We start from the raw sequence: 13,137 nt of genomic DNA, 5'->3' as shown, positions 1-13,137 counted from the left end.
TTGTTATTTCTCAATGAAGCGGAAAATAAATCTAACAATCTATTTTATTCAGAACATATCTATTCCATTTATTTATGATCTTTTAGTCATCTTTGTTCTGAATCCATATTAAATCCTTATTTGGAATATTTCATCATTATTGAAAACTACTGAATTTTTTTTTTTTTTTTTTGAGACAGAGTCTCACTCTGTCACCCAGGCTATAGTGCAGTGATGTGATCTCAGCTGACTGCAACGTCCACCTCCTGGGTTCAAGCGATTCTCCTGCCTCAGCCTCCTGAGTAGCTGGGATTACAGGTGCCTGCCACCACGCCTAGCTATTTTTTTGTATTTTTAGTAGTGATGGGGTTTCACCATGTTAGCTAGGATGGTCTTCATCTCTTGACCTCGTGATCTGCCCACCTCGGCCTCCCAAAGTGCTGGGATTACAGGTATGAGCCACTGTGCCTGGCCCGAATATTTTAATAGATTAATATTCTGATAATCATATAAAAAGTAACAAGGAAAACATTACCTCCCCTGAAGACCATTCCATTTGCCTTGCTGAGTTAAGATGTATTGTTCAAATCGTATTATTTTTATGATGATACAAAATGTAAAATTTCATAAATTAAAACATAAGTCAAATGCATTAAGAGTATTCTATTAATACATAAAAGAATCTCCATCGTGAAACGTTCTGTACACTATAGACTCCTTTTGTTAAGGGACTAACAAGGAGTCCTATCGACTCTCCCATCTTTTTGTGACATTTCAAACACTAAACTTTGCTTATGAGAGCATTAGTGAAAATCCTGCGATTCTGAACTACGACATGCACTAGCATCCTACCTTTCATCTTGCTCAGGAGAGACAGCATTTTATGAAGACAGCAGATAGACTGCGGTTCATCCAAAATATCCTTTTCCTTAGAAAGCCAAACACTCAGGAGCAGAGACTGAAATCAAATTTAAATCTTTTTCACTCTAAAAAAAATTTAACATAGACAAAATCTTATACTTTCCTAGACAGCAAATGCATGCATATGGATGATGCAGCTTCTTGAGGTGAAAAAGTAAGTGGTAGCTTGCTGTATCATGCAATATGAGAGGGAGAACGAGGTACTTTGTCTACCTAAGAGATTACAACCTGTTGTCTATTTAAACTTCACTGTTTCCAACAATTCTTTGTTAAGCACTGCTTTCCAATCCAAATCTCTATTAAGGAGCATATTATCAGAAAGGAGTTACTACTACGTGAGCATAGATTTGCTTTTTTTTTTTGAGATGGAGTTTCGCTCTTGTTGCCCAAGCTGGAGTGCAATGGCGCGATCTCAGCTCACTGCAACCTCCGCTTCCTGGGTTCAAGTGATTCTCCTGCCTCAGCCTCCCATGTATCTGGGATAACAGGCATGTGCCACCACACCTGGCTAATTTTTTTGTATTATTAGTAGAAATGGGGTTTCTCCATGTTGGTCAGGCTGGTCTTGAACTCCTGATCTCAGGTGACCCGCCTACCTTGGTCCCCCAGAGTGCTGGGATTATAGGCGTAAGCCACCACGCCTGGCCGATTTGCTGTTAATTAACGAGGTGCCCCAATGGTTGTAGGGTTTGACTGAGACACTCACCCAGATCTCTCAGCTCAGGAGTCAGAGGCTCCCTGACAGGCTCGCCAACCTCTGTCTCATTCCTAAGGGGATCTCAGCTCAGGGCCCTCTCACTGCAGTTGGAGAACTATCCCTCTCACCGCAGTTGGAGAACTATCCTATCTGTGCAGGAACTTGCTGGAAGACACCCCTCTCTGAGCCAACATGAGACACACCAGCCTCCATTCCCACACCTGATCTTGAGAGGGCCCAGTCTCAGCTCGAGCCCCTCCTGTTGCAGTCAAGGAATTACCTCACTTGTGCAGGAACCTGCTGGGTGACACATACCCATCTGAGCCAACAAAACAGGCCGGCCAGCCTCCTTTTCACACAGATCCTGAAGGGGTCCAGTCTCACTTCTACCACCTCTCACTGCAGCTGGGGACCCATCCACCTGTACAGAGACCTGCTAGGATGCAGATGCACACGTGTCTGGGCCACGAGGGCAGTCTTCTGGATTCAGGTCCCTGGCCAGCATTCCCACAGAGCATCAGCACCCTTATTGGGTCTTCCCTCAGTCCACAAAGGCTGGAAAGCCACATAAACCTCAAGAGCTCTTGAGAAACCTGCAGCAAGCCTGGGCTTAGAGTGTCATCTAGTACTGAGACAGCTGCACTGGGCACAAGCTCAGGGAATGTAATCGTTAGTCAGCTTAGAATCCCTGGAAGGCCTTCTGAGGAAGTCCAAGTAAAAACAAAGCCAGACTGTGAAGACTAAAGTAAATACCTAATATATCGATGCAGAGATACCACTATACTTCTACAAGCATCAAGAACATTCAGGGAAACATGACCTCACCACATTGACAAAGTAAGTCACCAGAGACAGAACTTAAAGTGAAGGAGATGTGTGAGCTCTAAGACAAAGAATTCACAACAGCTGTTCGAGGAAGTTCAACAAACTTCAAGAAAACACATACAATCTATTAAGAACTTTATCAGAGAAATTTTAGAAAGTTTGAAATACTAATGACAAAATCAAATAGAAACCTTAGAGGTGAAAAATAAATAAAATGAAAAATGCAGTAGAGAGCATCAATAGTAGTATTGATCAAACAAAAGAATCAGTGAATTTGTTGATAGACTATTTGGAAATACATAGTCAGAGGAGAAGAAAGAAATGAATGAAAAGAAATGAACAAGGCCTATAGGAGCTACAAAACAACATCACAAGAGCAAATTTGGGGTTACTGAAGTTAAAGAGAGAACTGAGAAAGTCAAAGGAGTAGAAAGTTGACTCACATAAGTAATAACAGAAAACTTTCCAAACCAGAAGATACACATGTACAGGTATAACAAGGTCAAGGGTCACCAATCTGAGTTAATACAAACAAGAATACTCGAATTTACAAACTCATACAGGTCAAAGACAAAGAGAGAATTTAGAAAATGGCAAGATAATAGAAGCAAATAACATATAAGATAGACCCAATATGTTTGGTAGCAGATTTCTCAACAGAAATCTTACAGGCCGAGAGGATAATACGTTCAGAGGGTTCAAGGAAAAAAACTGCCACCTAAAAATACTGTACCCAGCAAAGTTATTCCTCAGGAATGAAAGGGAAATAAAAGATTTCCTGAGACAAATGAAAGCTGAGGGAATTTACTGCTATCAGACCTATCCTACAAGAAACATGTAATCTCTCAGACACTAAAGGGAGCTCTCCACACTGAAGGAAAATGATGCTAATGTGATTGCTGTACCAGTATTGTAATCATGGTGTTTAAACCACGTATATCTTGAGTAAGAAGACTAAAGAAAAAACTATCAAAAAATCATAACAATTTCTTGAGACAATATAAATAATGTAAAATGATGATATCAAAAATGCTAAAATGCAGGGAGAAGGGAGTTAATCTGTATAGGTTTCTTTTTATGGTTTGTTTGCTCCTTTTTTGCAATCGAAGTTAAGTTGGTATCAGTTTTAAATACTTGTTGTAACTAGGACTTTGTTTTAAGCTTCATGGAATCACAGCGCAAAGCCTACTATAGATACACTAAAAAAAGCAATACACTATCAAAAGCAACGAATTGAAACATACTACAAGAGAAAATCATTTTACCATCAAAAAAAAAAAAAGCAGAAAAAAAGAGGAGTTACACAACAACTAATAAACAAGTAAGAAAATAGCAGGAGTAAGACCTTACCTAGTAATACTGAATGTAAGTGGGCTAAATTCACCAACTAAAAGACACAGAGTGAGTTGGGTACAGTGGTATGCACCTATAGTCCTGGCTAACTGGAAGCCTGAGATGAGAGAATTGCTTAGACCCAGGAACAAAAATAATAATAAAAAATCACAGAGTGACCAAATGGATTAAAAAACAAAATCCAAGCATATACTGCATATAAGAAACTCACTTCACTTATAAAGACAAACATAGACTGAAAGTGAAGGAATTAAAAAAAATATTCCATAAAAAGTAAAACCAAAAAAGAGCAGAAACCATACATATATCTGAAAGAACAGACTTTAAGTTGAAAACTATAAAAAGAGACAGGGGAGGTCGAGGCAGGAGAATCCCTTCAACCTGGGAGGTGGAGGATGCAGTGAGCCAAGATTGTGACACTGCACTCCCACCTGGGTGACAGTGAGACTCTGTCTCAAAAAAAAAAGGGAGGGTGCAAGACGGTAACTATATAATGATGAAAGAGTCAATTCAGCAAGAGGATCTATCAATAGTTAAGTATGTATACACCCAACAGTGCAGCACGCAAATATATAAAGCAAATATTAATATATCTAAAGGGAGAGACAGACTTCAATACAGTAATAATAGGGGCCTTCAATCTCAGTTTCAGGAATGAACAGATCTTCCAGGTAGAACATCAACAAAGAAACATCAGAGTTAAACTACATACTAGACCATATGGACCTAATAGACACCTATAGAAAATTTCACTTGCTGCTGCAGAATACACATTCTTTTCATCAGCACATAAAATACTCTTCAGGACAGACCGTATGTTTACCACAAAACAAGTCTCAACAAATTGTAAAAGGTCAAAATCATACCACGAATTTTTCTGACCCCAACAGAATAATACTAGAAATCAGTAACAAGAGGAACTTTGGAAACTACAAAACATAGATATTAAATAACATGCTCCTGAACCACCAATGAGACCAAAAAAAGCAACTAAAAAGAACATTTAAAAATGTCTTGATAAAAATAAAAACGGAAATACAACATACCAAAACAATGAATGCGGCAAAAGGAGTGCTAAGAGGGAAGTCTATAGCAATAAACACCTGAGGAAAAAAAGACTCCAAATGAGCAATCTAACAATGCGCAGCTCAATAAACTAGAAGGTGGAACCAACGAACCCAAAATTAGTAAAAGAAGTAATAAAGATCAAGTGGAAGTAAGTGAATTTGAGACTTAAAAAAATTACAAAAGAACAAAAAAGCTGTTATGTTTTTCTCTTTTTTGTTTTTTTTTTGAGATGGAGTTTCGCTGTTGTTACCCAGGCTGGAGTGCAATGGCACGATCTTGGTTCACCGCAACCTCCGCCTCCTGGGTTCAGGCAATTCTCCTGCCTCAGCCTCCTGAGCAGCCGGGACTACAGGCATGTGCCACCATGCCCAGCTAATTTTTGTATTTTTAGTAGAGACGGGGTTTCACCTTGTTGACCAGGATGGTCTCGATCTGTTGACATCGTGATCCACCAGCCTCAGCCTCCCAAAATGCTGGGATTATAGAAATGAGCCACTGTGCCCGGCTCCAAAAAGTTGTTTTATTAAAAAAGATAAACAAAATCAACAAACCTTTAGTTAGACTAAAAAAAAAAAAGGGAAAAGATTCAAATAAATAAAATCAGAGACAAAAAAGAAAACATTACAACTGATACCACAGAAATACAAAGGGTCATTAGAGACTGTTATGAACAGCTTTATGCCATCAGCTGCAGACAAACAGAAAACCTCAACAAACCAGTAATGAGAAACGAGACAGAAGCAGTCCTAAAAAGTCTCCCACCACAGGAAAGCCCAGGATCTGATGAATTTCTCGTTGAATTCTTTCAAACATTTGAGGAACAACTAATATGAATTATACTCAAACTGTTTCACAACACTGAAGAGAAGGGAATACTTCCAAACTCATTTTATGAGGCCAGCATTATCCTGATACCAAAACCAGACACATACATAATAAAAGAATATATTAAACAGTCAACAAGCTCACAGAGGTAGGATCCCCAAATTCTAACATTTAACATATGAATGGAGGCCAAAATACAACACGTGAATGGAGGGGTATGAAAGAGTGTGCCCTTGGCCCTCTGTATCCATGCATTCCACATCCATGTATTCAATCAACTGAGTCAAAAATATTCAGGGAAAAAAGATGGATGGTTGCATCTGTACTGAACATATACAGACTTTTTTCTTGTCATTATTCCCTTAACAATACAGTTTAACAATAATTTACACAGCATTTATGTTGCATAAGGTATTATACGTAATCTAGATATGATTTAAGGTATATGGGATATAAGGTATACAGGAGATGTGCATAGGTTACATGCAAATACTTAACTTTTTTGTTTATATTTTAGAGACTGGCTCTGTCACCTCGGCTGGAGTGTAGAGGTGCAATCATAGCATATCCTTGACCTCCGTGATTCAAGGGATCCTCATGCCTCAGCCTCTTGAGTAGCCGGGACTACAGGGACATGCCACCATTCCTGGCTAATTTTTTACTACACCATTTTATATGAGAACCTCCCGTATCCATGGATATTGGTATGGTGGGGGAGTTTCCTGGAACCAGTCTTCCATGGGTGCTGAGGGACAGCTGTGTATGCGTATATGTGTAGGGGATAAGTAATAACAAAAAAGAACAAGGAATATGGGGTAACTTTCCTTTTTTTTCAGAAAGGGCAAAAATTTCGTGTTGTGTTTTCTCCGTGGATGATTCTTTTGTTTTATATTTGTTATATTAGAGATTACATTCTAATAGATATTTAAAGTTTGAAAATGTTTGATAACATTTTCACGTTGCTTTAAGGGAAGTTTATTTTGTTTTTAAGATCTTTCTCATTGTAACATGACAGTTTCTTACTGATGATCCAATTCTACTGTAAATGCATACATACAGATTCTAAATTTACTTTAGGCCAACTACAGAATATGCTTTTTAACATTTACAGAAAATTGGCCAGGCACAGTGGTTCTTGTCTGTAATCCAAAAGCTTTGAGTGGTAAAGCAGGAGAATCACTTCAAGGCAGGAGTCTGAGACAGCCTGGGCAACATAGCAAGACCCCTATCTCTATGAAAGCAAAAAAAAAAAAAAAAAAATGCCTGGCGTAACGGCATGTGCCTGTAGTCCCAGCTACTCAGGAGGCTGAGGTGGGAGGATGGCTTGAGCCAAGGAGGTTGAGGCTGCGGTGAGCTATGATCACACCATTGTACTCCAGCCTGGGTGACAGAGCAAGACTTTCTCTCTCTCAAAGTAAAAGAAAAAGAAAAAAATTTTTTACAGGGTATAAGAAAAATAAAATAATGTTACTCTATTAAATATGTTGATTTAAAGTTTCTTTTTTAGAATATCATTTGATCATGTTTAGGATATCATTCTACGATATCCTATAAGAAAATGGTTAAAAAAAAAAAAGAAGACTGACACTTCTCGGTGATACTCACAAGGAAGAACAGCATCCAGCAACCAAAAAACACCTTACCAACAACAGCTGAGGGCTAAGTCCAGCCGACTCCAAAGTGTGACACATATCCTCAGTGGAGCTTTCTCCATGCAAACACTTCCAAAAAAAGAAACTGCCTGGTAGAACAAAAACAAAGCACATCAATCAATGACTACTTACCATTTGGACTAACAATCTTACTGAATCACAATCTGGAATTCTAGAGAAGCAAAACATTATGAGGACAGATAAATTAATGGTGCAATTTGCTTGATTTATTAAAGCAGAAAGCAAATAATGATCTAGTGCTGTCTCTTTAGTAAACTTATTAATACAACCTGTTGAGATCAGAGTATCTTTTGTTGGCTAAAAAATATAGCACATTAAATCCTTTCATTGATTAAATTTCAAAACAAACTGAATCTCTGAGATGCTCTTATGTTCCTAAAATGCTTTCTTCTAAAAGTGGAAGGATACAAAGAACAGTGTATTATTTTACATACCTAAAGCCACATATTCCTTTTCACTTATCTTCTTTATGTTGAGCACATCCTTTTCATATTCTAAATATTCCAAAAATGTTTTTACAGGTAACACACCATCTTTATCATCAGAAAATCGAACATTTGTCCTGGTGTTCTCTTGCTTGTATTTCTCTAGTAATACCTGGAGCTTAAGCAGTTCTTTTTCATCAAGCCTTAGTAACACAGCCAAGTCCTTTAAAAGACAGAACAAAAACAATAAACACAACAACATTCCACATCTATCAACCACATTATCTGAACTGAAATTCAAAGCTGTCGGCAAAAAATTGACTTTTTAATTAATATAATAGCTATCATATATTCTGCTTAAAACTTTACTTACAAATCACATTTCATGAGTAGGAGGTTCTTTAAATAATCTTGAAACACTACATACCACTAGAAGTACCATTTTAGCACATTTCCTGCATATTTCTTAAGGGTACTCTATTCTCTTCTAGAACATTAGTTTTCTTTTTTTTTTTTTTTGTAAGATAGGGTCTCATTTTGTTACCCAGGCTGGAGTGCCTTGGCACGATCATGGTTCACTGTAGCCTTGACTTCTTGGGCTCAAGTAATCCTCCTGCCTCAGCCACTTGAGTAGCTGGGACCAAAACTGTGTGCCACCACATTCAGTTAACTAAAAAAAAAATTTTTTTTTTTTGTAGAGACAGGGCCCCACTATGTTGCACAGGCTGGTCTCAAACTCCTGGGCTCATGTGATACTCCCACCTCAGCTTCCCGAAGTGTTGGGATTACAGGTGTGAGCCACTATGCCCTGGCAAATGCTACAATTTTAATAAACTTATATTGCTATATAATCAGAAAAAAAGGTAAAAGCGTGTCAAATGCAACTCTTACCATTCTGAGGAAACTAAATATTTGAATTTAAATGCTTAGTTATCAAGCAGTATAAACACTATAAAATAAAAACATAGGAAAACATTTCTCATTTTATCTACATATAAGTCCTGTATGCGGCTCTCAGGGATATAACCTGCTAGGCTTTCAAATTATTTTTATATAACATATGTAGAAAAAAATACCATGGATGGGCATAGTGGCTCATGCCTCAAATCTCAGCACTTGTAAAAATAATGTAAATTTAGCAGAAAGGTACAGAGAGCTACCAGGAGGCTTGGTAAAGAAAATATACATTTAAAGTTTTAAAAAAATTCTTTTTATTTTTCTTTTTGAGACAAAGTCTCATTCTGTGGCCCAGGATGGAGTGCAGTGGCACAATCTCGGCTCACTGCAACCTCCGCCTCCTGGGTTCAAGTGATTCTCCTGTCTCAGGCTCCCGAGTAGCTGGGATCACAGGCATGTGCCACCACGTCCAGCTAATTTTTGTATTTTTAGTAGAGACAGGGTTTCACCATGTTGGACAGGATGGTCTCGATCTCCTGACCTGTGATCTGCCCACCTCGGCCTCCCAAAGTGCTGGGATTACAGGCGTGAGCCACTGCACCGTGTCAAAAAAATTCTTAATTTTCTACTTCTTTACTGCTGATTTTAAAAAGTAAAACTAATCAGAGAGATTATTTTATATAATGTAAAATTTGGGATTACTCACATTATCAGAGAATGGTGTGTCTAAATGAAAATAGCTAGAATTTAACTCACTGACAGCCTCATAAAGTTGCAGCAATTTTAGTTTATTGGCACAAAACTGCAGCAATCCTTCGTCAACAGACTCAAGTTCTAAAGGCAGAAGAAAAAGTATATTTAAGAAATATGAGGGGGCCACAGTGGCTCCGGCCAGTTGTTCTGGCGCTTGAGGAGGCGAGGCCATGAGTTCAAGCCCAACCCGAGCAACGTTACATGCTCTCATTGACTGACAACAAAAAAAAGAGACATGCTTAACAGACTCATGAACAGGCTTTTCTTTCATTACATCTCTCAATATTACATAATTCCCTGATGCTCTGATGTATTAAATATTGAGATGCTTAAGTTATACCAGATTTTGTAAGCAAAGATAATTTTTCTGTCATGACAAAACGTCTAACTTTGTAAATAAAATGAAACGCTCTAAAAGTAGGGGGATAAAAAAGAAAAAAAAGAAGGCAGAAATATCTTCATCTATTACTTAAAATGTAAAGAAATGATCTGAAAATACCTTTGAAAAGATTTTCCCTGACTCCATAATTCATATAGTATATCAATATTTACATCTAATATAAAAGAAGTATTTATTCTTTAAAAAGGGAGACACCGAAAATCCCCCCAAATCTTATTTTAAATATAGTATCATGGAATATTGTTCCAAGTTCTTAGAGCCATAATAAAACTGACCATACAAAATAATTAAAGTTTTTAGGAATCTTAATTTTACACGGAGCTTGAAACTGATGATTTTATACATCTCCAACAATGGTATCTGGTTTACTACCAGACGAGTGAAAGGTAACTGCTCACTTACCACATTTTGGGATTTTGTTAATGCCTTGAGGGGTAGGAGGGCTTTAAGTATACTATGTTTCTAAAAAGAGGTGTTTATTTCTGACAAGTGGTATACACTAAAGGAGTTCACTATTTGCCAATGTCAGTTTTATGTAGCTGTTAAAAAAAGGTTGAACAAGAGTCTCAAAATTAGGACGCTTGAAGCCCTGAAAGAACAAATTAGAACGTGTTGAGTAAGCCACTCTACACTGGCTCACGCGTAATTCAAACACAAGGCTGGTTTTACACAATTAATATGACAAGCAAAAGTCACAGCCAGATTACACCAGTCCACTGAACACGACAATTTAACTGACGCCAGGAATTAAGAATAAATTGAATTTTTACTAGTTCAGTTGGATAGAATATGGTGTTACAACCCCAGTTTCAAGTGTAATCCTTTTTCAGACAAATACATTTTGACTGACTGATTGATTGATTTTTAAGAATAATGTGATGGTACAGACAAATTTTGAGCAGCAAAAAATGATCAGAAAATTCAGAACTAACAATCCGATTGTTGTCTGTGATTCTGGAAGTCCTTAACTCTGTTCATGAGGGAAACTGATGGGAAAATACAGATGTTATACACTAATAGAACATTAATACAAAGTACAAATATTTTTTATTATTATCTTGATCTAAATGACACTATGTGCCCCCCTAGAGAAATCTGTTCCCTCTTGTGAAGCCAAAGAAAAGACAACGGCAGCAAGAGAACTTGGCTGCTTTTCCCATAGCACCAGACAACTTCCCCTTCATTCCAATGGCTTTCACGGTGTTCTACAGCTAGATAAGAAAAACAACTTGTTCTATACTGACATCGTTCCTCACAATTAAAAAAAAACCTTTCCAATAACAAACAGTCAACACATTCACAGACAGCTTAGATGAACATCAACTACATACATTAAACAGGGAATAAATAAGATTCCTCATTTCATATCTATATCTATACATCTTCCATATTAAAGTAGCATCTTTATATATATCTATATATATGTATATGTATATATATATATATATATCTTCCATATTAAAGTAACATGATGGTATCATAAAGTCAGTAGCTTTCTATAATCAGCATTACAAAATTTGAGTTGCGAACATAACCTCCTCTCAGTACAAACTCTATTACCTTGATTTTTTAAAGTGTCCATTAAAGTCTGAGTGATGTTTCTAAGGCAAAAAAATGGTAAACGTTCACTTGCCAAAATGCTTTCCAAAGCCTAGAAGAAAGATATTGAAGAACTCTAGTAATTATAAGGCAATGATTTTTTTATCTTGTATTTATGCCCGTACTTTCACATATTTCAAAGGGAAGCTCTATATTTAAGATGTTTTAGTGTACATACCTTACATCTCAAGTTGCATTGTTAAGTAATATACAATCAACTTCATGTCACCAAATATGATATAAATGACAAAAAGTCCAGGCTGAGAATAAAACAACTAAAAGGCAACAGCTACTTAACAGAATAGCCAAATCCAAACAGGAACAAAGATAAGATATTTACCAAAAGAAGAGTTTGAATTTGCCTATACTATCTAAGCATAAATGAAAAGCAGAGGTTATTGACACATCAATAACAAAAGCTGCCAACAACTTAGTTATAGCTTCATTACTGCATTTGTGATGGCAGACAGAATGTACAGGCCATGCTAGATAGATACAGTACCTACCCTACCCTACCTCCCTCTCCTCACCCCCACAGATATTTAAGATTCTTCATAACCAGTCCCAAAATCTCTCTTCATGCCTAAAGTAGCAAGTAGCAGAAACATCAATGAGTCAGACACAGCAGTTAAAGGTCATATTTATCCTTTCATATTAGCACATTACATTGGATTTTAATCAATGAGATTAAATAGTTTAAAAAGCAGGCTGAGAATGTGGGATGAGACAAATATCTGATCGTAACACAAGAACCTGTGTGTTTGTGCAGGAGAAATGGGCTTACAGGGTGGCTCAAGACGTTGGTCAGGCCTATAATGAAGCAACTACCTGGAAGCAATAAAGAAAGTAACTAAAAAAGGCAAGAACCCAGGACAAGCGTAACCGGCTCCTGCTCTGCCTATGATTACACAGGCTAGCAGCTAGCTTACTTTCTTCCTCATTATTCAGTCTCCCAAAGCCTAAACCGGTTTCTTCCCTCCCTTTAGTCAGTCTCACAAGACATATAACTTTGTTACTGGGCTTTCCAGCGTTTTTAATAAAATTCACAGCTTCATACATGATTCAGAAGTATTGTTTTAAAAAAAAGAAAATCAAGAAGACAGTTTGCATTATGCTGGTTTCCCAATTTTGCTATTCTATAATTTAAAATAAGAAGAAAGATGACATCAAAATGAGAAGAACTGTGTGGGTTACGGCCCTTTCTACTACAGATGTCTCCAACTGTCTCTCTCGATGCCCACTTTGTCATCATCATGTCATTTTTAGTAACTGAGACTTTGCCCTGAGGAAAATGAGAGCCAATCAGCATTGTCAGTAGAATGGAAAACATGATTAAAAACCACGCAGACTTTTCTGTTCTACAATAACACCATAAAAAGTGTTTTAAAAACGGACTGTAACAGAAACCACTATTCACTAAATTCTCCCATGTAGTAGCTGTAAAATAATAAGAAACATACATATTGGTCTATGGCCCCAGTACCTGACACAGAGTTCCTGTAATTTCCTGAACAATGGGCGTGCTAGCAGTTTATTTTGCTCTAATGTTTGGTCTCTGCCCTAGTTCATGAGTCAGAACTCCTAATCTCTTTGTAGACAGAGGTGCTAGGAGAACCTTTTGTTCTAACATTTGGTCTTTGACCCCCAGTTTCTAATGGGGAGCTTCTAAGACCTCTAATTTCCTCGGTGATAGGAGAATCTTTTGTTCTAATGAAGCCTCTC

At 37.4% G+C, this 13,137-nt stretch overlaps 1 protein-coding gene across 4 annotated transcripts in view; it reads right to left on the bottom strand.

Moving 5' to 3' along the window:
* LOC108590127 (rab3 GTPase-activating protein non-catalytic subunit) overlaps positions 1-13,137 on the bottom strand; it is a 113,351-nt gene that overhangs the window by 25,531 nt on the left and 74,683 nt on the right. For all 4 annotated transcript variants that reach the window (XM_035280827.3, XM_078356495.1, XM_035280828.3 and 1 more), the window contains 5 exons: positions 11,377-11,467; positions 9,370-9,497; positions 7,776-7,989; positions 7,312-7,409; positions 832-937 (listed from right to left, as the gene is read on the bottom strand). In XM_035280827.3, the coding sequence (XP_035136718.3) occupies positions 832-937; positions 7,312-7,409; positions 7,776-7,989; positions 9,370-9,497; positions 11,377-11,467 (637 nt within the window). The remainder of the gene's footprint in view (positions 1-831; positions 938-7,311; positions 7,410-7,775; positions 7,990-9,369; positions 9,498-11,376; positions 11,468-13,137) is intronic.

Source organism: Callithrix jacchus, chromosome 19, assembly GCF_049354715.1.
Source record: "Callithrix jacchus isolate 240 chromosome 19, calJac240_pri, whole genome shotgun sequence".
Classification (NCBI taxonomy): domain Eukaryota; kingdom Metazoa; phylum Chordata; class Mammalia; order Primates; family Cebidae; genus Callithrix; species Callithrix jacchus.
Note: the sequence above shows the minus strand (reverse complement) of the source record. Positions and strands in the feature narration are given on the sequence as shown.